This window comes from Fusarium redolens, assembly GCF_020744475.1.
Source record: "Fusarium redolens strain MPI-CAGE-AT-0023 chromosome Unknown BKA55scaffold_13, whole genome shotgun sequence".
In the NCBI taxonomy this organism is placed as follows: domain Eukaryota; kingdom Fungi; phylum Ascomycota; class Sordariomycetes; order Hypocreales; family Nectriaceae; genus Fusarium; species Fusarium redolens.
Window position 1 is genome coordinate 136,299 of NW_025763676.1, and position 25,503 is coordinate 161,801.

Below are 25,503 nucleotides of genomic sequence, written 5' to 3' on the forward strand. Positions count from 1 at the left end.
GAAGAGACTCCTTACGTAAGCAGCCGCAGCCGCAGCCGCATATCCATGCCATATGTCGTTCTTGTGCGAGTCGGAATAATCCGAGATACCACGAATCATCATGCAAGGGAAGTTTGTCAACACGCCTGCAGCTTCAGTCTCGAAGCACAAGGCATTGTATCTCTCAGCCAGATCGTCTCTTAAATTACCGTCTCTGATTACCAGCTCACCAGAAGCAATTGTGCCCCGATGAACAACGACTGCTGGACTGTCTTCATCCTCTACCACACTGACGGACTCTGCTTCCTAGACCCGTATAGCTCTGGAATTCAATTGAATTCGTATTGAGATTATACAGTCAAGGGGATCGTCAACAGCAGCTGGACAACCAATGCGAAGACTGAAATCTCTGACGCGTGCTCTCAAACCCCTCCAGAGCGGATGATCAGCAAGCTTTGGAAGAGCTTCCTCAAATGCTTTGCGACATTCTGTTATTTCTGCTTCATTCATTAGGGCCCCCGTGCTCGGGTTTGTTCTTCGTACGTGTTAGAAGCTTCTGTCATATTCGGCAAAAGAGGCTGCTGGCTTACTCAACACGTTGAACAAAATCTTTCATGTTCTCTTGCTACGCAACTGTTATGACTGTTCCAGCCAAATGCTTGACGAAATCGGCCAGTATTATCGTGGCCTCATTTGGACGACGCTCGACTTCTGCGCGGGTAACGGCAAAGCTCGCATCTGGATCCACGAACTCCTTTAACCATTCGTGTTCCTCGAGGATTGTGGTGAAGATGGTGCCTTCGGCATAGTCAGATAGACATGGGATGATGTCGCGCATGAACAGCCAATTCTTCTCTTGTTCTGAATCGTTGCTTTGGAATGAAAGCCAGTCTCGATAGTCTGGCGCTCCAAGAATGGGAATCGTTGATTGGACAGGCATGATGAAGATGGATTCGTGTCGGGGCCTCGCCGTGCTGAAAGGTGGTGATTTCTACGGCCTGACAGTCGATTTAGGAACGTTCTGAGCCTAATGTACTATATATTAGACACCATACATTTCCTTTTTCACTGGCTTTCTGTGTCTCCATTGAAGACCCCGTCCTCTTTTCATATGTTGCTCTGTCCCCGCCCAAAAGCTCCAACTGCCGAATGTCGGTGAGGAAGTGTAATGGCAGACAGACTTAAGGGATTGATCATCTCAGAGTAACAGAATCGATTAGATTAACATTAAATAGGAAATAGCATCGCTGATCTTCAGCATTACCAACATTTATGCCCATAAAGGTCCACCCACTAATACCTTACAACGAAAAGTTCAAAGTCTGAAATGTGTTGCAAACCTCCTCCAAGAAATATTGCACCCTCTCCTCCTCAAACAAATGCGCTCTCGCAATAATAGTAACCTTCAAGCTCATTCCATCAGGCTCAACCTCTCCAGCTATCGCCAAGTCATACAGCGGCTCATCCTTCCTCAACTCAACGTGCTTCGATAAAACTCCCATCTCAACACGCTGCTGTTCAACTTCACTCTCTGGATGATACTCAAAGTTATGGTATGTCACGCAGCATGCGAAATTGGATGTTGTTTCTGACCAGTCTGTGCAGTTGCGCTTGATCTCCTCAAACCCGAGTGTCTCGAACGGCAAACTTCGCAGATACTGGTCTTGCATGTCGCGAAGCATTTGGTGATGATTATCGCCTGTACCAATGTGCGCGCGAACAGGTACGGCATTTGTGCAAGGACCGATGATGTCCTGGCAATTGACCGGCAAGCCTTGACGACCTGAGACAATGCGACCGAAGACGACGTCTCTGGATCCAGACTCCTTGGACAGCACTAGAGCACACGCAGAGTTGAACACCGTCGCCTGCGTAGCAATACTGCTGCGGATAGCCTGACTGGGTACGCTGACGACCTTTGACAAGTGCAAGGCCTTCGAAGGTGCCACTTCCTGACGACAAGCCGCGTTGCTCGTGTCGCTCAAGACTGTCATGGGAGAATATCCAATCACACCACGCCAGAACTCATAACCCTTCTCTTGGCTGTTGGCAGTGTACTCCATGTACCGCCTGAACTGCGTTGGTGGGAGAAGTGACATGCCGTTGAAGAGTATGTGAAGATTGCGCACGATAGGCTCTAAGCTCAAGCCATCATACAACGCGTGCGACAATCGTAGTAGAACACGTAACGAAGATGACTGTTTGAGAATAGCGATGCGTATCAATGACTCTCCAAGACGAATGGGGTCCTGCGCATGCTCATTCAAGTAATCATTGGTAGCCGTGTTGACGTTTTGGTTCGTTACAATGGTCTCGATTGGCACGTCGAGATTCTTCAGGACGACTTGATAGAGCTGGCCTGAAGCTAGTACAAAGACTGTTCTGAACATGTCGATATGCTGGACCAGAGAGTGACAGGCTTGGACAAGAGTAGCGGGGTCAGAGTCGACTGGGAAGTCGATGTAGAATGGTGTAAGAGGCCTTGGGGAACCTGTTCCTGGGCTGAAGAGGAAGGACTTCTGCATTTGCGTGGACTGGTAGGTGTCTTGGATTGACTCGAATGAGATGTTGAGCTGTGAGCAAATCTCTCGCTGGATGAAGTCTTGTGGATCTTCGAGTGAAAGAAGCTCGAACGGGTTGTAGTCCTCCACCGGTGCGTCTTCCTTGTAGGACTCTGATCCAGCTGACTCGAGCTTCTTGGAAAGCTGAAACAGAACTGGGTAGTCGAAGATATCTTTGACCACTATCGTGGTATCCAACCGACGGCCAAGTCGCATTGCCAACTTAGTAGCCATCATCGAGTGTCCACCGAGATCAAAGAAGTTATCAGTGATTCCGACTTCGATACCAAGAAGCTTGGAAGCCTCGTCACATAAGATGATCTCAGTCTCAGTGCGTGGCGCAACACGAGCGGACCAACCTTGCTTGTCCTGACCATTGGTCAAAGTGGTACGCGAAGCAAGTCCTTCACGAATGACGACCGCAAGATGAGCAAAGACCGGATTGTCGAATACGTCTTTGACGGTGGCACGGACATTGAAGCGTTGTTCAACACGTGAGATGAGCTTCGTAGCCAAAAGGGAATGGCCACCGAGTTTGAAGAAGTCATCAGATATGTCAACCTTCATCCCGAAAGTCGCCGACACCTCGTCGCAGAGTATGGCCTCGATGTCGCTAATAGGGAATGCTTGTGCAGGCGGTGCGGTCTGTTGCTTCGGTACAATTCGAGCCTGGCGTGCGAGTTCTTTCCTGTCGACCTTGCCGTTGGGATTGAGAGGCATCTGATCCAACACCACGATGGTCGATGGAATCATGTACGATGGAAGCAGTGATTGAAGTCGCTCACGAACTTGCAAAGCGGCGCGACGTCGCTGCAAGCCTTGAAGCGGTCGATTGGCGAGGGTAGCTGAGCTTCGGAGATGGTTATCGGTAGGGAACTTGATCAGAGTGCGGCGAGCCTGTGTAGATGATGGGTAGTGGTGGAAGACAGCATCAAGTGCACCGCTCTGAGACCACTGACGCGCTGCGCTGACTTCCAAGCGGAACCCAGACTCTTGAGCAAGCTGGTAAAGGTCAGGAACAGAGAGAGATGCACGACTGTCTGCATCGGAGCGGACTGCTGAGATCCAAGCGGCACCATCGACCTTGGCCTCATCCTTGTCATCCTCGAGGGACTCAACGATCTGTCGCTCAAAGGTGGTCTTGGCGAAAGGAATGTTGCTAATAGCCACGGTCGCTGAGTCCTTCGAATGTCGTAGAAGGTCCAAGAGAGAATCGCGGTCCATCTTTGATGAGCCAAAGTCGACCCAATTGCCCTTCTCAACCGTATGCACAGGCTGTGCCGAGTCGCGATCACGGATGTGCACAACAGCCGCATAACGGTACGCGCTGAGTTCATTCGTAGCATGCATATTCTTCGGAAGGATCTCGACATGATGAACCAGGTCGGGGAAGCGGTCTTGTAGTGTCGTAAAGAAGGCTGGCTCAACCAGCAACTCCTCCTCGCGCTCCTCTAGCTCAGCCATCTTCTGCTTGATAGAGTCTTTGGTCGCATTGTTGCCTAGTGTCTTGACAGCCCTGGCAGCGAGGAAGTGCTTGTTGGTGGCGTTCGTTCGCATGTCGCCGAAGAACAGGCGCTTAACGCCGGGGAGATGAACCAAAGTGTCTGCCACTTGGGCCAAGTACTCTGGTGAAGGGAAGTACTGGGCGACTGAGTTGATCACCACGAGGTCTGGGTGCAGGTCATTCAGCTGTCCAATGTCCTGAGCTGTGCCAACGTGGACCTCGGCTTTTCCAGCCAGAGACGAGACGGACTTGATGACGCTGTTTGTAAACGCGGCGGCTGACTTGGAAGGTTCAAGGCCTCGATAGCTCTGTAGTCCGTGGCCGAGGTTGAACAAGATCATGCCGCTACCAGTTCCGACCTCAAGTACATGGCCCGGTGCCTGGCCATCGCGGAGTGTCTTGATGGTGTCGTCGAGCCACTCTTGCATCTCCGCCTTGTCGATCTCACTCCCGTCGTACATGGAAGTCCAGCCCTTGAAGTCTTTGCCAATGGTAGACGGGTCAATATCACCAATGTCGGCATACATCTCAGTCTCGAAATGATCTTGCCAGCCCTCGACCTGGTTGTCATTCGCGTCACCCTCCATAGAATGATCGTGATCAATGACGACGAAGCCAACCAAGTCTGCCTTCTCACCCTCGTCCTTCTGCACGACAACAGCAGCATCGCGGACAGAACCGTGGCCAAGCATCGCAGCTTCAACCTCAGCTGACTCGATACGGTTGCCGCGAATCTTGAACTGGGTATCCATGCGGCCGAAGAACTCGATGAGGCCGTCGCCTACTCGGTAACGCACCCGATCGCCTGTGCGATATGCTCTCACTCGCTGGCCATCGACTTCAATGTGGATGAAACGGTTGGTGTTGAGGGCTGGGTCGAAATACCCGCGCGCAAGGCCATCGCCAGTGACGACAAGCTCTCCCATAACGCCGACACCAACAAGTTGCTGGTTCGGGTCGGTGACGTAGGCTCCAGAGTTGTTGACAGCTCGCCCGATGGGAACTCCATTGATGAAAGAGTCACCAGTTGCGATAGGATACCTCGTGCTCATGATACCATTCTCCGTTGGACCATATCCATTGTAGCACTGACCTCGAACAAGGCTCTGCGCCTCGATGGCATCCTGGCCATCGAACCGATCTCCAGCAGCCATGAGAAAGTCAAGTCCCCTCAAAGCATCGCGCGCATCGGTGAGATAAAGCTTCAGCAACGCAGGCGCCATGCATGCAGCGTTGATCTGTTCCTTGATAAACACGTCTTGAAGCGCCTTGACATCAAGAGTAGTCATGTAGTCAATGCAGACCAATGTTCCACCATTGAGGAGAGTAAAGAAAATCTCGTAGGTAGCGCCGTCAAAGGCAATGTTGAACATGTGAGCTGATCGCGGTTGAGTTGGGAAGTCGGGTATGATGTTGCTTCTCATGAGACGGACGATAACGCGATGCTCGACCATGACGCCCTTGGGTCGGCCAGTGGAGCCGGAAGTGAAGAGTACGTATGCGAGACTTGTTGCGGAAGGGTTCGAAGTGTCGATATGCGCATGGCCATTGAGACCATTCGTATCGCGATATTCCAGGGCATCAGCGACACATACAAACTCCAAGTCAGGCACCTCCAACTCGGGAGCAGGGACATCTGAGCCCAGAAGCACAATCGTAGGCCCGGGGAGACCAGACAGAATGTCGTTCAGGCGGGCGGTAGGAGACTTGACGTCAAAGGGGAGATACGCCAAGTTCGCCTTGAGGATACCGATGATCGCGACAATTGCTTCGCATGATCGTGGAGCGAGAACTCCAACCAAAGTCTCAGCCGGCATACCCCGTCGACGAAGCCATGTCGCAAGCAGGTCAGACTGACGGTCCAGCTCTGCATAAGTAAGACGAGACGAGGAGTCCACCACGGCTAAAGACTCTGGGTACGCAGCGACTTGCGTGCTGAAGATGTCAACCAAGCTTGCATCTCGTGGATATTCAACCTTCTTGATCTTCAGCAGGTCCATACGACGTAGCTCCTCAATACCATCGGTAAGAGGAAGGACCGAGATGGGGATCTCAGGCTTCTCAAGACCATTGCGAAGAATCTGGAAGAAGACGCTGACCACGTTCTGGATAGTCTCGGGCTTGAACAGATCCGTGGCAAAGTTGCAACTGCCCTTGAGTCCACCGGCCTCTTGGAACAGATGAAACTCAATGTCGAACCGAGTATAAGCCTTGCTCGAGACAGCCTCTGATTCAAGACCTTGGAGCTCAAACCTTCCAAGATCCTTCTGCGAGTGGACAGCAAAGATGAGCTGCGCAAGCGGTGTTCGAGAAAGATCTCTTGAGCCAGGTAACATGGTTGACACAACACGCTCGAACGGGACATCTTCGTTCTCAAATGCCGCAGTCGTGGTTGCTCGGACTTGTCGTACCAACGTGCCAAAGGTGTCTTCATCATCAACAGTGATGCGCATGCACTGCGTATTGACGAAGAAGCCGATAATGTTCTCCAGCTCCCATCGGTTGCGATTGGCGATGGGTGTACCGATGACAGCGTCGTCAACGCCAGTGAGACGATAATGCGCAGCGCGGAAAGCAGCTAGCAGCACGGCAAATGAAGTGGTGTTGTTCTCGTTGCAGAACCCCCGCAGGTTCTGGTACAGCTGTCCGTCGATAGAGACCGGCACTACACCCGCCTCACCGGAGAGTAAAGCTGGTCGGGGGAAGTCGGTCGGCAACTTGGCTGGTGAACAATCTGCGAGTTGTTTCTTCCAGTACTCAAGTTGCTTCTCGTGTTCGAGTGCTTGAGCCTCCTGCTTCTGCCACATGGCGAAGTCGCTGTACTGGATTGGGAGAGGGTTCATGGCTGAGAGAGGATCCCGGCCTTGAAGAGCTGCGGCGTAGAGTTGGCTGAGGTCGTGTCGCAGAACGTCAATTGACCAGCCATCGGAGACGATGTGATGCATGACGATAGAGAGGACGTAGTCGGTGTCGCTCAAGCGGATGAGCAACGCTCTCCAGCCTGCTTCGGAAGTGAGATCGAATGGGGTAGTCTGCTCTTGTTCTAGCAGTCGAAGGTAATCCCCGTCCATCGCATCGACGACTCTCAATTCCTTGGAGAGCTTCTGGTGAATAACCTGTACACCCGCGCCGTCATGGTCCTCAAAGGTAGTCCGCAAGGTCTCGTGGCGCTGCTCCAAGGCCATCAGAGCACGACTCAGAGCATCAATGTCAACCAATCCTCGCATGCGAACAGCGTATGGAATCAGATACCACAGCGCGCCGACCTCAAGCTGATCCAAGAACCAAAGTCGACCTTGAGAGTAAGACTGCTCAACAGGTCCATCGCGAGTGGTCGTTGGAATGAGAGAGTAGGGCATGGCGCTACCGCTCACTGCAGCCTCAAGGCCGGCAAGGGTAGGGTTCTGATAGATATCAGAGACCTTGAGCTCTATGCCAGCTGACCTCGCCATGTTGACCATCTTAATGGCAGTGATGGAGTGGCCACCCAGCTCGAAGAAGGTTGATTCAATGTTGGCAGCGCCAGGCTCGAGGTTCAAGCATTGGAGCCAAACCTCCTCCAGCTTGGTTTGACTGCTGGTTGCTGAAGGGCTCAATTGAGATGGGCGGGAGCTAGTTCCTTGAATCTGCTGGGCCAAGATGTCGCGACCGATAGATCGAAGCTTTCTCCGGTCGACTTTACCAGTGGCGGTACGAGGAAGATGCTGCATGCTGATATAGCACGAGGGGATGGAATGGCGAGGAAGAACATGCTCCAATTTCACATTGATGTCTCTGCAAGCCGTGTGATCCAAGATGCTGGCCTCTACGACAGTCTCGGCTGCTTGCGAGGCTATCAAGAAAGCAACGAGAACGGTACTTGTAGAAGAGTCCGACGGTTTGACAGCTTCAACCACGATGGACATGTCGTCGGGCATCTGTTGTCGGAGGTGAGTCTCCACTGCGCCCAGCTCAACGCGCTGCCCTCTGATCTTGACCTGAGAGTCCACGCGACCAAGACAAACAACAGTACCATCAGATGCGTAACGTGCGAGATCGCCGGTCCGGTAAAACTTCAAGCCTTTGGGTAAATGCTTAGAAGGATACCAGGCTGGAACTGTTGAGAAGAAGGGCGACTTCTCTGACGGTGGAGGAATGATGTAGTCGCGTGCGATGCCAGGACTCTCAATGACGAGCTCACCAATCGCGCCAATTGGGACCAGACGATTGGGATCGCTGGGATCAATGATCCAAGAATGCGCACCCACTGAGTGACCGATGTTGTTTGGATCAGCGCCCGATGAGCTGATGTTGCCAACAAAGCAGATGGAAGAACTCTCGCTCTGGCCGTAGCCATCCAAGAGTTGAACGCGGGGAGCCCAAATGGCGTTGACAGATGGTGACATCTGCTCACCGACAAGCACCAAAGTCTGCAAGCAAGGGACATGTTCTGGCTGGAAGGTGCCCATATAAGACGGTGTCGCCATCATCCAATTGACATTGGAACGATTGATGAAAGCTGGAACATTGTTCATACGATCATCATCGGATGGGATACAAACGCAACCACCGTGTATGAGAGTGGTCATGATCTCAAGAAGACAGGCGCCAAATGCATGAGACCCGAACTGAAGAGCGCGAGTGTCGCTGTTGATCCCGAGTGCAGACCCAAATTTGAGGGCACAGGACGAAAAGGCTCGATGCTCAATCATGATACCCTTGGGATCGCCCGTACTGCCGGAAGTGAAGATAACGTAGGCCAGGTCCTTTGGAGTAACCGTGGCCAGAGCCAAGCCTGTATCCAAGGCACAAGTGCAGATGAGCGACTGGACAAGCTCATCGTCGACCACAATGCAGCGCCCGACAATAGCTTGTACCTTGCTGCCGTAAAGCTTGGAAGTAAGCGCAATTGTTGCGCCCGTTTGCGCGACGACCTGGGATACTCTAGCCGGTGGATCATTCGGGTCAATCAGTGTGAATGCATGACCAGCTTTCATGACGGCGAGCATGGAGGCGACGACCCATTTTGACTTCTCAAAGTAAATGGGAATTATCGCATGCTCTTGGCCTGGGGTACTGAACTTGATGAGTGCAGCTAGGCGAGAGGTGATGTTGTCGAGCTCGGAGTAGGTCCATTCTCCGTCCCAAGCGCAAATTGCGGCTTTTGTGGGAGAGACAGAGGCTGTTTTTAGCATCTCTCTGTGGATGAGGGTGGTTTGTGAAGGGATAGACTGGGAGTTCCAGCTCTGGATCTCGGCTCGATCCTCTGGTGTTATCATGTCGAGTTCCCCCGCAGACGGCAGATTGTCCGATGAGTCTCGTAGAACCTGTATCAGATGTCCCAGCTGCCGCAGTAGCCGAGCCATTTGATGTGAGTCAATGAGGCTCTTGTCGTATCTTGCAATAATCGATACCCCATGTCCGGCCACTTGACAGTGGAGTAGCAGAGCGCGGTTGGTGCAGGGCATGAATAGCTCAGACTCTCCAGTCTTCTGGTGAAGCTCGCAAGAAGATTGCTCAGTGTCACCTTCGGTAACTAGCAGAACAGTCTGAAATCCGCAAGAAGCAGAGCCATCCTCCCCAGTAGAAGCGATGTTGCGGAGACCAGCATCTGCGAACTGGCGAATGGCATCATCATCGGCTTTGACTGCACCGATGATGTCTGAAAGAGACTGACCAGAGGCGCAATGCACACGGAAAGGCACAACAGTCCGTGTTGGGCCATTTGAGATGAGCTGTTGTTGCTCTGTCACGACACCGAACAGCGCCTCTGGCGAGTGCGTATAGCGAGATAGAAGAATTGCAAGTGCAGTTCGACAAACAGTTGCACTGGGACAATGCGACTGCGGTGAGCTCGTGAATGAGATATGATGCTCAGCCTTTGCATTGGGGTAGGGAACAGCCAGTGGAGAAGACAAGTGCGGGAACGCAGAGGCATTCAGATCGCTCAAGTACTCCTTCCAGAACTGGGTCGCGGGGTGAATACCACCAGTTTCCGGAGTCTTTGACCCATCGGTAGGAGTCAACGACAGACCATCGTCCTCATGATCAGAGGACTCAGGCGTGTAGGGTCTGTTGGAGAGTTCATCATTTCCATGCTTGTAAGTCTTCAGAACTCGCCCAAGGATGCGTTCTTGGAAGGTGCTATCCACAAGAGCATGGCTGAAGGTCCAGATGAGGAGTTTCTTGTTTGCAATTGGATCATCGAGAAGAACGAAACGATTGCAGCGAGGTCCAGAAGCTGCAGCTGCAGCTTCATCCTGCACAACAGCATCCTTCTGATCAACAGATGTGCAGAACATCCATGAGAAGACAAAGCTGTCTTTTAGGATAACCTGATATGAATCTCCGCTCTGAGAGGTGAAGGCACAGGTTCTCAGGGCAGGAGTTCGGTTGATGGTTTCTTTCCAAGCAGCGGCCAAGTTTGAGATGTTGATATCATTGCTGATCTCATAAGCAACATGGCCAATGGAACGCTGCTTGTCATTGCCAGCACAGTCAATGACATCTTGCTGGAAGGCCGTGCTTGGGAGGATACTCTCGATTCTATCTCGGCCTAAGCCGAAATAACGAGTTACTTCCTCAACAAGACTGTCGGTGTGACCAACACCATCAATGGGCAGCAACAAAGGCATGACTGGTTCTGTAGAGTCACTCTTGGTGTTATCGAGTGATGTCATGTTGAATGTGAGAGAAGTGTTTGAAGTTGAAGGATCTGCCCGACTTTGTAACATGTGGGTTTGAGAAGCAATAAGGTTGAATAGGCAATGAGGGCCCGTCACAGCTTGTACAAGCTGATAGGACAGAATAAGTGAATGCTGCAGAATCTCTGGGTGAACCAATCCTGCCGGATGTGACTTTTCTGTATATACCTCACATGCAGGAATGCAGCGTATCATGCAGAAATTCTCGTGTTGGTACCATATCTGAACCAACACTACGTGCTACTTACCAAAGAGGCATATTACGTATACCAAAGTTCCGTACATGATCAACCATGTCTAAGACTCTCGATGGTTCCATCATGAGGTCTTAACAAAAGGACCCGGCAAGGCGTATTCTGTCTCATACAGCCTCGCACGATGTCACCCGCTTTCATTTCTCAACCGCACCACAGCCTGCAGGTTTACTGCAATGCCATTGCTATTTTCAGCTTTTGTGTCACATCACAATCCTGACCTGCTGATCCTTCATATGATTCAGACTTTGGCAGATCCTGATCCTTCAATTGGGACCGCCAAGAGATGCGCTGATTGGCTATCACGGGTAATTCTGCAGGGAGAAAGATGAGGCCTTGCTGATCGGTGTTTGTGGCGCTGACCTGCATAAGTAGGTCTTATCTCGGCTGAATCCTACAGCCCGCGGGTATGAAAGGAGGGGTAGGATAGACAGGCCAATTAGTCTGACATGGTAATCTGCATACTAAACCATCCCGTGTCTCGGTAGTACGCGGGTTAGAAATCTAGTGAGCCGGGCACTCACCGGTAGTGCATTTATCGCTGTATTTAGTAATTTACAAACTAGTTTAGAGGGTTATACCTTTTATAAGGTAAGCTAGTAAAAGGTCAAGATGCTATATAGTAATTATAGTACTAAAATAATATAAGTTTATTATTAAATAAATTTATAAAAATAGTAATAGTAATTTATAATAGCTTTAGGTGTTTATGCTTTATGCTTCTCTTACACCCTGTAAGCCTGTACAATATATGTGTTTTGTTTCTTCGTTCCACAACCTCTGTAATACAACAAAAGCTTAAACAAAGCAACCACTTACACAATAAAGCCTGTTACCGGCTTCCAGTTTCTCCAAAGCTGTCCTGGCAAGGCATGGTCATCAGCAAGCAGCATGGCATCCCAAGAACACCCAACCTGGTTGACGGCTCTCCTAGCCGACACAAGGCCGCCCCCAAAGTTATTCGCTTGGTCTCCCGCCAATATCCAGCCAAAGCTTGACGAAGGCATTGATATGGGAAGTTCCAACAGTGATGAGGAATACGACGATGCTTCTTGCACCGGTCCTTCATCAAACTCTGATGAGCGCATTTACATCATTGGTCCTGGAAATATTGGCCGACTGTACGCAACTCACATGGCCCGCCATCTCAATGCACTTCCCATCACTCTCGTCGTTCATAGAAAGGAGCTTCTTTCGCAGTGGGCCGCTAGTGAAGGTGTTGGTCTTGCAGACCTAGCCAGCGGCAAGTTGTTCATCAACAAGCGCTTCAACGTCGAATGGTGGACAGAAACAAGACCTCACTACGGTCCTGTGAAAGAAGTCGCAGACGGAAAGAAACTTCACAACGTCTTCATCTCCACAAAGGCAGAGGCTGGTTTAGCTGAAGCAGATCGCGTTCGTCGATACCTGGGGCAGTGCAGTTCTGTCGTCTTTGCACAAAACGGAGTCTGCAAGCTTTGGCCTCCCCATGGTCCTTTATACATATCTCATCGATACCCGAGCGGTAATCCTCCAACCTTCTCCGCATGTGTCGTGAGTCATGGGGTTGCATCGGCAGGTCCTTTCTTGAGCGTCCACTCGGCTCCAGCTGACGCATACATCGGGCCTGTGTTCTGGGCATCGGACCCCAAATCTCCGTGGAAGCAGCCCCTGGATGACTTCTTCATCCAGCATATTGCCACGACACCTCTTGTCAACACAAAGCAGGTGTCCTCTGGTGAGATTTGGCTACTTCAGTTGGAGAAGTTGGTCATGAATGCCGCGATCAACCCACTTACGGCTTTATTGCGCTGCAAAACGGGAGAACTATTTACATCCTATGACTTGGACGATCCTTTGGCACGAGTCATCGACAAACTACTATGGCAAGCAAGTACCGTTATCCAAGGTCTTATTGATCACGATACGAGTCGCAGTGTTATCACTTCCTACACTGAACAAATCCTCCGACTTCCGCCAGGCAGCCACGACTTGCGGAGTATTTCCAAGGTCCGAAAGAAGCTGTTGGAAAGGTTCTCACAGCCAATTCTGAAGTCGAAGCTGTATACGTTTGGTCTCAAGATCTTTGAACATCGTAGCTCTATGCTTCAGGATGTAGAGGCTGGAAGGAAGACTGAGATACGAGACTTCAATGGCTGGATTGTAGACATGGCTTGTTTCTTGGGTACAGATTTAGATGTTAGTGTACATGAGGGCTTGATTGGCCTTATTGAGCGCCGTGAAAGCTTGGACAAGGTGCAGCTGGGTAGAGTATTATTGTAATACAGGGTAATTAGGGAACTAGACTGGTAAATATTTTAATATTATTTAACTTATTTTTAAATAAAAAAGAATTATTATATTATTATTGTATAGCTTTTTAACTTATTATTTAAAATTATATATAAATAGCTTGTAACAACATCATGTTAATTGGTAATGTGTATTCCCCGTAGCAGTCCTTATTCCGGTATGCCTGAAGTAAACAAGCAGTAAAAGACAGCCTCCCTACATCCTTACCTCGCATAATCACAACACGACCTCGTATTCCCGATCCGGCACAATACGAGCGGCATTCAAATCGAACTGTCATCCGTAGCCAAAATTGCAGATCATTTCACGTTTGCGCACGCCAATCTGCTACTTGTCAAAAGATGGGACTTTTGTCTGCCGCAAGGATCGCCACGGAATATAATGGAAAATTCCGATTGGGACTCCAAGGGGGGTTCTAAGACAAGGCAGTGGATCAATGCCGGTTTTAGCTGCGGATGCGCTCCGAGCCGTAACTCAATTTTCAATTCCCCGCCAGACATTTGATATCAGCTGGCCTCAGCTCCGGCAATTCTCAACTGTCAACGCCACTTCATACCACTCCCCTTTCAGTCAACCCCCACGTAAACAAAAAACCAAGAAAGTTTCTAGACATACGATCTCATGTAAGAAACGCTACTGCAATCCGTTGAGACATGCCCGGAAAGTCTTTGTGCCGCCATTCCTTTGTTCCATGCAGTCATCACGCGCGCCGAGGAGAATCCCACTCCCTTTTCTGTGCCGTGCTGACGCATGAATCCCTCCGTTATATCTAGGTCATAGCGGGTTCTCGGACTCTGTGTAGATCCCGACCGGAAAACACGCGTACCCGTGCGCCCGATGATGGAACGGTATTTGTCGTTTCCCCATGTGCAGTTTGGGTACCGATGAGTGAGAAGAGAGGCTTGACGCTTGCAAACCGTTTCTCTATCTATCGAATTCACTATGGGAAAACGAACAGCGGAGAATTCAGGCCCTTCAGTGCCGTCTGGGGATGGTGAGGCGGCGCATCCTGAGATGGGCACTGATGGTCGTCCTGAGAGACAGCCTACCTTTCAAGATTATATGGTATGACAACCACAACATCGTCACACTGAAGCAAGTATATGCGACTAATACTAATATATATTGCTTGCCTGGTAGAGAGTCTTCAAGTATGCTTCGAAATGGGACTTTCTGGCCTATACGGTTGGCGTAATTGCCTCGATTGGTGTTGGCATAACATTGCCTTTGTTGAACATCGTCTTTGGTAAGAAGAGAAAATGAGGCCTAACCTCGAGACTTCATGCTAATGAGTCCATCGAATTGTAGGACAATTCGCTAGCAAGTTCTCTGACTATGCTGGCACTGAAACGCTTCCAGGCGATGAGTTCCGCTCAAAGCTTAGCGAACTTTGGTGAGTTTGACCTGCGATGCGAAAATGCCAATTTTCGTTTGGCCTTATTTCTAATACCCATCGCGATAGTCTGTACCTACTTGGTCTCTTCCTCGGTCGCCTGGTACTTGGCTACATCAACAACGTACGTTCTTTACTTTTGTGTGTTGTTTCTACTCCATCCGCTTACCGACTCCCAGTTCGCATTTCGTATGACTGGTGTGCGAATAACCTCAGCCATCCGACAGGACTACTTTACAGCTCTTTTCTCTCAGAGCGTCCATGTGCTGGACTCTATGCCTCCTGGATATGCGACCACGATCATCACGACCACCGGCAACACGCTGCAGCTTGGAATCTCCGAGAAGCTGGGTGTTTTCGTCGAGTACAATGCCACCATGATTGCCTCCATCATTGTCGCTTTCATCTATAGCTGGCAGCTCTCCCTCGTGACATTCACTGCCGTGGTCTTCATCACTTTCAGTGTCAGCTTGGTGCTGCCTTATATCACCAAGGGCCAGACAAACCAGACCAAAGTATGTACCAATTCTTCCATCTTGTGAGATGTTGCTGACGCAAGAGATAGTCAGAAGCCATGGCGATGTCTGTTGCTAGTGAAGCTATGAGTGGTATCCGAATGATCGTAGCTTACGGTGCTGAATCACGCATTGGTAACAAGTACGGTAAATTCGTCGAAGAGGCCAAGAAGCATGCGCAATTTGCTGGCCCGTTTATCGCACTTCAATATGGCTTAGTGGTATGTCGCGAGTCGTCTTTCCGTGCTGGAGTCTGCTAAATGACGTGAATCCAGTTCTTCAGCAGTTACGCCGCGTTTGGCCTCGCATTCTGGTATGGCACCAGGCTTTTGCTCGACGATAAGATCAATCAGCTCGGAGCGATCATTGTCGTTTTGTTCTCTGTCATGATGATTGTGACGGCAATGGAGCGAATCTCCACGCCCCTTCTCGCAGTCAGCAAAGCGACAGTAGCAGCTTGCGAGTTCTTCACTGTCATCGATGCACCTAGGCCCGAGCCTGGCCATCTCACAGATCCAGATGTGTCTGCAACCGAGGACATCATCTTGGAAGACGTGACTTTCGCTTATCCCAGTCGACCGCATGTCAAGATTCTCGATAATCTTAACTTGCGAATCGAGACCGGCAAGGTAACTGCCATTGTGGGCCCCTCTGGCTCAGGCAAGAGTACGATCGTCGGTCTTGTTGAACGGTGGTACAGTCTAAAGGAGCAGTACGTGATTTCCAAGCCTGTCGAGAAGCCAGCAAGGGGAGATGCCGACAAGAAGAAGAATGGCGACAAAGAGGAGGATGAGCAAGAGCCACAAGAGCTTTCCTTCGCAGGAGACGAAACAGGTCCGCCTGTTGAACTCCATGGCAGCATTTCTACGTGCGGCCAATCACTTGATGACATCAACGTGAAGTGGTGGCGATCACAAATTGGCCTTGTTCAGCAAGAGCCGTTCCTGTTCAATGATACCATCTACAGCAACGTTCTCAATGGTCTCATCGGGACGAAGTGGGAGAATGAACCTGAAGAGAAGAAGAGGGCGATGGTACATGAGGCATGTAGGGAAGCATTTGCAGACGAGTTCATTGAGAAACTTCCCGAGGTACGTCAATCCCATCTTACAGCTACGGCACTTCTTTGAAGTACTCCTTACATGTGAAGGAGAAAGCTGACATATACCTCCGCTACAGGGCTACAACACCGCCGTCGGTGAAGTCGGCATCAAACTCTCAGGCGGCCAACGTCAACGCATCGCCATCGCCCGCGCCATCATCCGCCGTCCAGCAATCCTCATCCTCGACGAAGCAACAAGCGCAATCGACGTCCGCGGCGAACGAATCGTACAACAAGCCCTAGACCGAGCCTCAAAGAACAGAACAACCATCGTCATCGCACATCGCCTTTCTACTATCAAGAAGGCTGACCGTATTGTTGTTTTGAGACAAGGGCAGGTTATTCAGTCTGGCACTCACGAGAGTCTTCTTACTGATGAGGCTGGTCTTTACTATAATCTTGTCAATGCCCAGGCGCTATCACTGGGAGAACAAAAGGAGGATCATGACGTTCCTGTCAAGGAGGAGAGGTCGTCTTCTGTTCATGAGAAGGCACATACAGAGTCCATCATCGAAGACAAGCCCGAAGAGAGGAAAGCCAAAAACAAAGGCCTCTTAGCCAGCTTCGGCCGATTCTTCTACGAGACCAAGTCCAATTGGTGGATGATGGCATTAACCCTCTTCTTCTCCGCCTGCGCCGGTGCAGCCGTTCCCTTCCAAGCCTGGCTCTTCGCCAAAGTCATCATCGTCTTCGGTTATCTCCCCGACGAGTCCAAAGTCAGAAGCGAGAGTTCCTTCTGGTCGCTTATGTGGACCGTCCTCGCCATTTCAGCAGGTCTCGCCTACTGCGCTACTTTCTTTTTATCTACACGCACTGCTAGCACTATTCGTGCCAAGTACCAGAAGCAGTACTTCCTTTCTATCTTACATCAGAAGGTTTCGTTCTTCGATCATGATGATCATTCTCAGGGTACCATGGCTGCTAGAAGCGCTGAAGATCCACGTCAACTTGAAGAGCTCTTAGGCTCCAATATGGCCAGCGTGTTCATCGCCCTTTGGACTCTCATGGGAACTATCGCCATCGCCCTTGCCTTTGCTTGGAAGCTAGCCCTTGTGTCTCTTTGCGTGGTTGTCCCCATCCTGCTTGGCGCTGGCTATTGGCGAATGCGGTATGAGATCAAGTTTGAGGAGATGAACAACGCCGTATTCGTCGACAGCTCCAAGTTCGCATCCGAAGCAATCGGTGCATTCCGTACAGTGTCGTCTTTCACTCTTGAAGGTTCTATCTGCGACCAGTTCCGCACTCTCAACAGCAATCATGTCAAGGACGCCTTCAAAAAGGCTCGTTGGGTGAGCTTGCTGTATGCCTTCTCCGACAGTGCGACCATTGGATGCCAGGCTATCGTCCTGTACTACGGCGGCCGCCTGCTTCTCAGCGGAGAGTATGACTTGGAGAGTTTCTTCGTGTGCTTCATGTCTGTGTTGAACGCGGGCGAGACAACTGGACGCGCACTCAGCTTTGGCCCCAACGTCGCTCAAGTACGTGCAGCTGCCAACCGGATCCTTGGATTGAGGGACAGTCAGGTGAAGGATGGATCTGAGGCTATTGGAGAGCAATTCATATCTCATGGTGATGGCATGAAGATTGAGCTGGACAACATTCACTTCAAGTATCCTACACGCGACGTGCCAGTCTTTCAAGGGCTCAGTCTCACGATCGAGAAGGGCCAGTTTGCCGCTCTTGTTGGCGCGTCAGGGAGTGGAAAGAGTAGCATTGTCTCGCTTCTTGAAAGGTACGCAGACATTTCTAGACATGTTTATGATGAATGCTAACACGGTGCCAATAATAACAGATTCTACGATCCCGATCATGGTCGTATTCTCTGCAACGGTCAAGACATCGCCGCCAACAATGTCTACACGTACCGTCGTCATCTCTCACTGGTAGCGCAAGAGTCGAGCTTATTCCAAGGTACGTCAAACAGGTTGGATCATTGATGAGTGGCACAGCTGATTATCTTACAGGTACACTGCGCGAGAACATTCTTCTCGGCGTCGAAGACACCGTTGACGACGCAACTGTCCATCGTGTATGTCAAGAAGCTTCCATACACGAGTTCATTATGTCTCTCCCAGAAGGATACCAAACTCAGGTAGGATCACGAGGCGTGACCCTCTCAGGAGGACAAAGACAGCGTGTCGCTATCGCCCGAGCTTTGATGCGGAACCCCGATATTTTACTCCTCGATGAAGCTACAAGTTCTCTTGACTCGGAGAGTGAAAAGCTGGTTCAAGAGGCATTTGAGCGGGCGGGCAAAGGGCGCACTATGGTCGTCGTTGCCCATCGTCTTGCGACAGTGCAAAATGCCGACGTAATCTTTGTCCTTGGTGAAGGCAAGTTGATTGAGAAGGGGAGCCATCGTGAGCTACTTGCTGCTCGTGGTGTTTACTGGCAGATGGTAAGTTTTCTCATGCCCACTATAATTACAGGACCTTGATCGAGTTGAGTACTAACTATAAAACAGTGTCAAAGCCAGGCTTTGGACAAGTAGATGATCCTATTGAGTTTTAATAATGTCGCTGTCGTAAGAACTTAACTTGACTGTATTTATTGTATTAAAATTTATTTAACAAGATTGTTTTGATGTTCCTCTCTTGTATAACTCTTGATATCTCTTTAAGTTTGAAATCCCGTCCATAATAATTCTCTATCGCATGGTCAGTCCTCGATAGCATGTATTGTGTTGGGTGACAGCCTGCGGATGCAGATAACAGTCACTTGGACTCGTCTAAACGAATTTTATATCAAGGTTTTCGTCATGTCCAATTTTCTTATATCGGTATTGAACCACAGCGTTGATGCACGAGAAGCAAACCTTGTAGTCTTGTAGTGCCTGAGGATGATTATGCCCCGCGCTGACAAATTGACAGGGCTGACAAATGACTCTAGAGAGCTAACCTGCCACTAACATGCAGTAAGACTCGCCATGGTCTATGACATACCATCGACACCGGATTGGTTTTAATCTCATGCGATCTATGATTGATAAGATCGTTTCGATGTTGGTTCCGCGGAGGCTGATGATAACACGCCTGAAGCCTCATATTCTTCTCGCGGGCCAACCTTTGCGTAGTGATTCGTAAGGTGCTTGATAATGAGCACATCTGGGTTCTTTGGGTCGCATGTATTTATGCAATCTCAACACTTATATAAAACTCCTAGTAGCCTTCTTTTCAATTTTTATTCTCATGCACCATCATTTCTCATCTCATCTCATCAGGCTCACAACATTACCAAAACCAACAATACTTCAAAATAATATAATAACTCATTTCATATACCAATCAACATCAGCAATCATGGCCGCCAAGTCTCCCATCGTCCTCATTCTCGGCTCCGGCCCAAACATTGGCCAATCCGTCGCCCGCAGGTTTGCTTCCGAAGGCTACAAAGTCGCCATTGCTTCTCGTTCCCAGAAGGAAGTAGACAGCACCGATAAGCAGCTGAACATCAAGACTGATCTGACCAAGCCACTCGAGGTCGCCGATGCCTTCAGTAAGGTGAAGACAACTTTCGGAACCCCTGGTGTTGTTATCTACAATGGTATGTGCTTTCTCCAAACAAAATAAACAGCTTGCTCACGCGCTACAGCCAGCGCCGCAGCCTTTCCTCCAGCGGATGACCCCCTGTCTGTCTCATATACCGACTTCAGCAACAACACTGCCATCAACATCCACAGCGCTTTCATCGCAGCTCAACAGGCAGTCGCTGGCTTCGCACAGCTCCCAGATTCAGCTGCACGCACCTTCATCTACACCGGCAATATCCTCAACGTTACCATCCTTCCCAAGTTCCTCGATGCAGGTGTTGGTAAGTCTGGCGCAGCTCATATGGTATGGGCGGCTGCAGACGCATACAAGAACAGAGGCTACAAGTAAGTCACCAAATCAGAAGTCCAGTATCGTTGACTAATATTCTGTAGATTCTACTACGCTGATGAGCGTAAGCCAGATGGAGCACCCAAGTACCGTGTTGATGGAGATGCACATGCTGATCTGTACTGGGACCTATCTCAGGGTAAGGAGCAGGGGCCTTGGATGCAGACATTTGTCAAAGGAGAGGGATACAAGAAGTTTGACACGCTCTACACTCCCATCGCATAGGCTATTCCCAAGAGTTAAATTATACTCTGTTAAGGTTTCTATTTCAAGATACTCGGGATACACAATGCATTTATAGCAGTTCCGTTTCTCACTAGCTACTCCCTCGTATCTAACTCAGTCATTTCCTCCGCAACCATCAGTCCACCCACCAGCACCTTTGACAACCTTGTTATTCTTGAAACATCTCGACCTTACAAAAACAGGCGTATTGAACGTAAGCTTCCACTCATACCCATCCTCCGTCGGCTCATCATAGTACTCAAAGTTCCAAGCCGTCGTCCCAAGTCCATAGCAGCCATTCATACTCGGCCTCATCGTCTTCTGACCAAAGTCCCAAGTTGAGAACCCGCCTCCCTCTATCGTATATGAGCTATGAGAAAAGTGGTACCATCCTTTGCAAGTCCCTTGGGCGTACTCTGGTGGCGGCCAGGGTCTGTTATAGCGTGTTGGGCTGACTTCGTAAGTGTATGCTCCGTCATCGCGAACATATTTGCCTCCGGTCTTCCAGTTCAGCCTGCGATTGGTGTCGCAGTTGTGGATGAGTTTCTTGAAGGAGTCGATGCACTGATTCACGTCGTAGTCTGCGACGTCGTCGCCAAGTGAGATCCTGAACTCATGCTCATCGGGAGTGTCTTCGTCATAGACTTTGTAGTAGTCCCATCCCTTCTCATGTTCAGGCTGCTCAATGTTCTTGCAGAAGTCCTCGTAGTGCTCATCGAGTCTGTCAGCGCTAGAGTAGATCTTCCAATTATCGTCAGACCAGCATTTGAACTCGTCTTTGACCTCGCACGACGGGGCATCGATGCCCAGCACCAACGATCGAAGATCCATCGCCTCAGCCATTGCGAAACTGGCCATCGTGACATGTCCATTCTCGTTCGGATGGAAGTTCTCCGCAATGTCGTTTGGAAGACCAAGGCCCATTGTCCAATCCCTAGATTTGTCGGAGGGACAACCAGGAGGCTTTGGGTCACGACGACCAAGAACTCTACGTACAAGCTCCGGTGGGTTGGCGCTGTTGAAGAACTTGGATCCCCAAATGCTCTCAGCGGCACGTTTCCTCCTCAGCTCGCCCCGACTGTAATCGTAGTAATCTGATCCATCAACTCCACGCTTTTTGAGATCTTCACGCTCTCCAGGTGTAGGATTTGTGGGGGGCTTGATGAACTGCATCTGAGGCTGATCCTTGCTAGGGTAATCCCCATTAGCAGAGGGAGAGCACATCTGCCCATCGATGCTCGCGTCAGTGACCCAAGGGTTCCAGTCTGCAAAACCGATCTTATACTTGACATCGTCGTCTTTAGAGATATCGTTAACTGCATCAGCAGTTGCCCTGTTGATCTTCTTGACGAGTGCATTAAACCGGTGACGACGAGCAATAGTCAACTTCTGTGGGGTTTGGACGGGCTCAAGGAATGCCGTTTTGTCCCACTCCTCACCCTCACAATCGTCGTTCTCGGTGCTAAAGAACTCGGCATATCCAAGGACAACAACAATACCGTCTTTGTTCACCTTCTTGTTCAAGACGTAAAGGATTTCCTTCATGTTGTTCTTGATGATATTCTCAACATTGTCTTCAGCCACCTTGAGTACGGCTTCGCAAGCCTCCTCATTGTTCGCAGAGAGAAGAATGCAGTCTGCAATGATCCCAGCCTAAAAGATCATTGTCAGTTGCCCATCGCTCAAATCATACAGATGGGCCATCTTACCAAACACAGATCATTGCCACCGGCTGTCAACATGACCATGTCAAGACCTCCTTCAATCTGCTCTGCTTGCTGATAAATCTGGCCAGCACGATCTCCACTGCAAGCAGCATACTGAAAACTCTCAACCTGCGAGCCAAGAAGTCTACTGATAATCATGGGATATGACATGTCATATCGGGCACAATACCAGTTTCCATGGCCGCTGAACTCAAGATTGGGGAGGGTGATGTTCATCGTCTTCACCTTGACATCGAGCTCTTCGCCGTCCAAGATGCTGCCCAAGGGACGTCCAGAGCCGATTCCAGCTGTGTAGCTATCGCCAATAGCTGCCCATCTCTTCACCCATGAGAAATCTGACGGGTCATCATCAGCTCTTTTGGTGAGTTTTGGAGGTGAAGCGGAGTGTAAACGAGAGTGTCTAAGATGGGGAATATGGCCCTGTACCGCTGAGGCGAACGTCAAAAGAAAGAGGAATATAGATAAATCCATGATGAATGCGCGAAACTAAAGACAAATCAATCATCAAGCCGGATGCTTGATGAGAAAATGACAGAGAGAGTGTGAGTGAGCTATGATTTGGTGGCTGCCACACAAAGAATGAACTTCAATGGGAATCTTATTTGCTCCTGAATTCAGCGTTGAAGATAAGCTTACTCCTTCGCTCGCACAAGCTATTTCCCGTTTCTCAAACACATGCACCGATAGGCTGTGAAGTGAACCTACACTGTAAGACTGTGCAATAACCGCCTCGGCCCTGGATGCAATCCTCTGTTGGTTGATAAATCACTCATTCTTCAAATAAATTATAACAGACCACTGATCGGCACATCACGAGGTAAGCGCCGAGACTGAAACGCGCACGAACCTGAGAACATGTTCAACCAACAGAGGATTTGTTTCCTGGCCATGACCGAGCTCGGCCCTGCAGAACTTTCTTCGACGATCCTGCTGTTGGTCCGGGGTAGCAGTCATGGTGCTCCGCCCAACTCCACAAGCCCCTGCATAGATGAGCCAAACTCATTTAGAGTGCCTGCCAAGAAGTTTTGAGTAACAACCAACAACCAACAATTACGGGCAAGGCAGAGCAAAGGAGGCAGAATGGAATATGGGGGTCTTGGAGATTCCCACGCAGGTCTGTTCAGATCTCAAGCGGCTTTTCACATTATCTAGGCAACATTTATACCGCTTAACTTGTCATTTTGAGAGGTTGCTCTCAGGTCATCTTACAAACTTAGCGACTTGATCTTTGACCTCGTTTGAAGTGTATGACTCTGATCGTACTCCAAGATGTGTTTGTACCGCCGGCTTGCCGCCCTCGGGCTTCTCTGTGCTTCAGTGGCCAAGGGCTTGGATCTCGACACTTTTACAGGTCAAGCTCAAGTTCTTGGCCGGCAACGAGAGATGATCCTGAACCAGAATCAAGGCGATGATACGGCCAAGCCCATGCGCATGATGGCTGAGCCAGAGGCAGATGATTCAGATGGGAAATGCACTAAGAAAAAAGGTTGCAAGCTCGGTTGCTGTGGTCCTCTGTAAGTGGCATCAACTTCTCAATATTGTCGAGACTACTGACAGCAACCCAGGGACAAGGAGGGCTTCGGCATCTGTGGCACTGGCCCCAAGTTCTGTGGTAAAGACTGCACCTCAGAGTGCGACTACAAGTCAGAATGCGACCCAGGCGGCTGGGGCCTCAAATACTCCAACTTCACTACTTGTCCACTTAACGTCTGCTGCAGCGACTACGGCTTCTGCGGTACCTTGTCCAGCTATTGCAAAGGCAAGACAGTTGCTTCACCCAAGTGCGACAAGGCCAAGCACTCATCTGACAAGAGGACTATTGGTTACTATGAGGGCTGGAACTACCAGAGACCTTGCGGTAACATGGAGCCTGAGGATATCCCCCTCGGTTATTATACTCACATCAACTTTGCATTCGCTCTAGTCAATCCCGAGACTTACCGCCTTGATCCGATGGACAAAGGAACAGCTTCTCGTTATGGCAGGGTTTCCGCACTGAAGCAGCAGCAGAGTAATCTCCAAGTTTGGATCGCTATTGGAGGATGGGCCATGAACGATCCGGGAAAATATCGAACTGTCTTCTCAGATCTGGCTAAATCTGAGAAGAAGCAAGATGCCTTCTTTGACTCACTCATTACGTTCCTGCAGCGGTATGACTTTGATGGCGTTGATCTCGACTGGGAATAGTAAACCACCCTCTCCCTCATTAACCTCATACTGACGTATTCCAAAGCCCGGTTGCAGAAGACAGAGGTGGCGTTGAAGAAGACTTTGAGAACTACGTTAATCTCTTGGCCCGCCTAAGGAAACGTCTCAATTCTTCCGGTCGCAAGTATGGCTTGACCTTGACACTGGTACGTCATATGCTTATAATTCCTCCGAAACCTCTCTAACCTGTCTCTGTAGCCAGCGTCATATTGGTATCTTAAGGGATTCGACATTGTCAACATGGAAAAGTACCTCGATTGGTTCAACATCATGACATATGATATCCGTAACTTTCTCCATTTCGATGCCTTGAAGTTCCAACTAACCAAGATGTAGATGGCGTCTGGGATGAGAATATCGAGTCTCTCGGTCCCTACGCACATGCGCATACCAACCTCACCGAGATCCAGCAGGGCCTCGAGCTTCTCTGGAGAAACAACATCAATCCCGAGCGGGTTGTCATGGGACTTGGCTTCTATGGTCGAAGTGAGTCGAACCGCCGAATTAACCTGAGCTTCACTAACACCGAGCAGGCTTCACCATGAAGAGCGCCAATTGTCTCGACGCTGGTTGCGAGTTCAGCGATGGGGCCAAAGGCGGAGAGTGCACTGGAACCAAGGGAGTTCTCTCAGCGAGTGAAATCAACAAGATCATCAAAAACGGAGGCAAGATGAAGCTCGATGAGGAAGCGGCCGTCCAGATCGTTACATGGGATTCGAACCAGTGGGTCTCTTGGGATGACGCTAAGACGCTTAAGATGAAGCTTGACTACGCCAACGAGAATTGTCTTGGAGGGTAAGTTCCTCACGTATTTCTTCGCTGAGGCATCTCTTACTAACTTTCAACCATAGTACCATGGTCTGGGCCATAGATTTAGATGACGGAACGTTGATTGAGGCTCTCGGAAAGGGGATCAAGCGCAAGAAGTCCCGTATCAGCCCCCCACAGAAGGTGGTGACCTGTTTTGGAACTGGAAATATTGATAAGGATGAGTTGTAAGAGAACTGGGAGGGCTGGAAGGTGCCATATTCCACGAGGCCCTTTACATGTTATCTTTTAATTTTAGTCTTGGAAGACACCATTGCCACTGATAAATGTTACACTCTACTGAATGTTCTTTACTGCCTCAAATAACCATGTTCTTTTATGAACTCCTATCCTTTCTGTTATTATTTCCTTCCT

At 49.8% G+C, this 25,503-nt stretch overlaps 7 protein-coding genes across 7 annotated transcripts; 4 read left to right on the top strand and 3 right to left on the bottom strand.

The window, feature by feature from the left end:
- Positions 1-604: 604 nt before the first annotated feature.
- On the bottom strand, positions 605-919 carry BKA55DRAFT_692940 (uncharacterized protein; the record flags this gene model as incomplete). Its single annotated transcript, XM_046199847.1, has 1 exon — positions 605-919. One exon carries the CDS (start codon positions 917-919, stop codon positions 605-607), a length of 315 nt encoding a protein of 104 aa, XP_046046212.1.
- Positions 920-1,242: 323 nt separating this feature from the next.
- On the bottom strand, positions 1,243-11,012 carry BKA55DRAFT_677902 (uncharacterized protein; the record flags this gene model as incomplete). Its single annotated transcript, XM_046198127.1, has 2 exons — positions 1,243-10,885; positions 10,976-11,012. The coding sequence occupies 2 exons, from the start codon at positions 11,010-11,012 to the stop codon at positions 1,281-1,283; spliced, it is 9,642 nt and encodes a 3,213-aa protein (XP_046046213.1). The 3' UTR covers positions 1,243-1,280.
- Positions 11,013-11,872: 860 nt separating this feature from the next.
- On the top strand, positions 11,873-13,243 carry BKA55DRAFT_542012 (ketopantoate reductase PanE/ApbA C terminal-domain-containing protein; the record flags this gene model as incomplete). The annotated part of the gene is made up of 1 exon (XM_046190448.1): positions 11,873-13,243. One exon carries the CDS (start codon positions 11,873-11,875, stop codon positions 13,241-13,243), a length of 1,371 nt encoding a protein of 456 aa, XP_046046214.1.
- Positions 13,244-14,155: 912 nt separating this feature from the next.
- On the top strand, positions 14,156-18,851 carry BKA55DRAFT_575620 (P-loop containing nucleoside triphosphate hydrolase protein). The gene is made up of 11 exons (XM_046193396.1): positions 14,156-14,338; positions 14,414-14,519; positions 14,582-14,666; positions 14,736-14,790; positions 14,846-15,181; positions 15,232-15,402; positions 15,457-16,272; positions 16,361-18,015; positions 18,076-18,194; positions 18,248-18,681; positions 18,748-18,851. The coding sequence occupies exons 1-11, from the start codon at positions 14,216-14,218 to the stop codon at positions 18,772-18,774; spliced, it is 3,927 nt and encodes a 1,308-aa protein (XP_046046215.1). The 5' UTR covers positions 14,156-14,215; the 3' UTR covers positions 18,775-18,851.
- Positions 18,852-19,490: 639 nt separating this feature from the next.
- On the top strand, positions 19,491-20,386 carry BKA55DRAFT_648769 (uncharacterized protein; the record flags this gene model as incomplete). Its single annotated transcript, XM_046197255.1, has 3 exons — positions 19,491-19,826; positions 19,875-20,157; positions 20,206-20,386. Exons 1-3 carry the CDS (start codon positions 19,583-19,585, stop codon positions 20,384-20,386), a joined length of 708 nt encoding a protein of 235 aa, XP_046046216.1. The 5' UTR covers positions 19,491-19,582.
- Positions 20,387-20,500: 114 nt separating this feature from the next.
- BKA55DRAFT_596120 (SGNH hydrolase-type esterase domain-containing protein) lies at positions 20,501-22,584 on the bottom strand (the record flags this gene model as incomplete). The annotated part of the gene is made up of 2 exons (XM_046195900.1): positions 20,501-22,039; positions 22,096-22,584. 2 exons carry the CDS (start codon positions 22,582-22,584, stop codon positions 20,501-20,503), a joined length of 2,028 nt encoding a protein of 675 aa, XP_046046217.1.
- Positions 22,585-23,382: 798 nt separating this feature from the next.
- BKA55DRAFT_692946 (glycoside hydrolase superfamily) lies at positions 23,383-25,320 on the top strand (the record flags this gene model as incomplete). The annotated part of the gene is made up of 7 exons (XM_046199848.1): positions 23,383-23,627; positions 23,679-24,299; positions 24,347-24,467; positions 24,520-24,607; positions 24,658-24,807; positions 24,855-25,116; positions 25,173-25,320. The coding sequence occupies 7 exons, from the start codon at positions 23,383-23,385 to the stop codon at positions 25,318-25,320; spliced, it is 1,635 nt and encodes a 544-aa protein (XP_046046218.1).
- Positions 25,321-25,503: the final 183 nt, after the last annotated feature.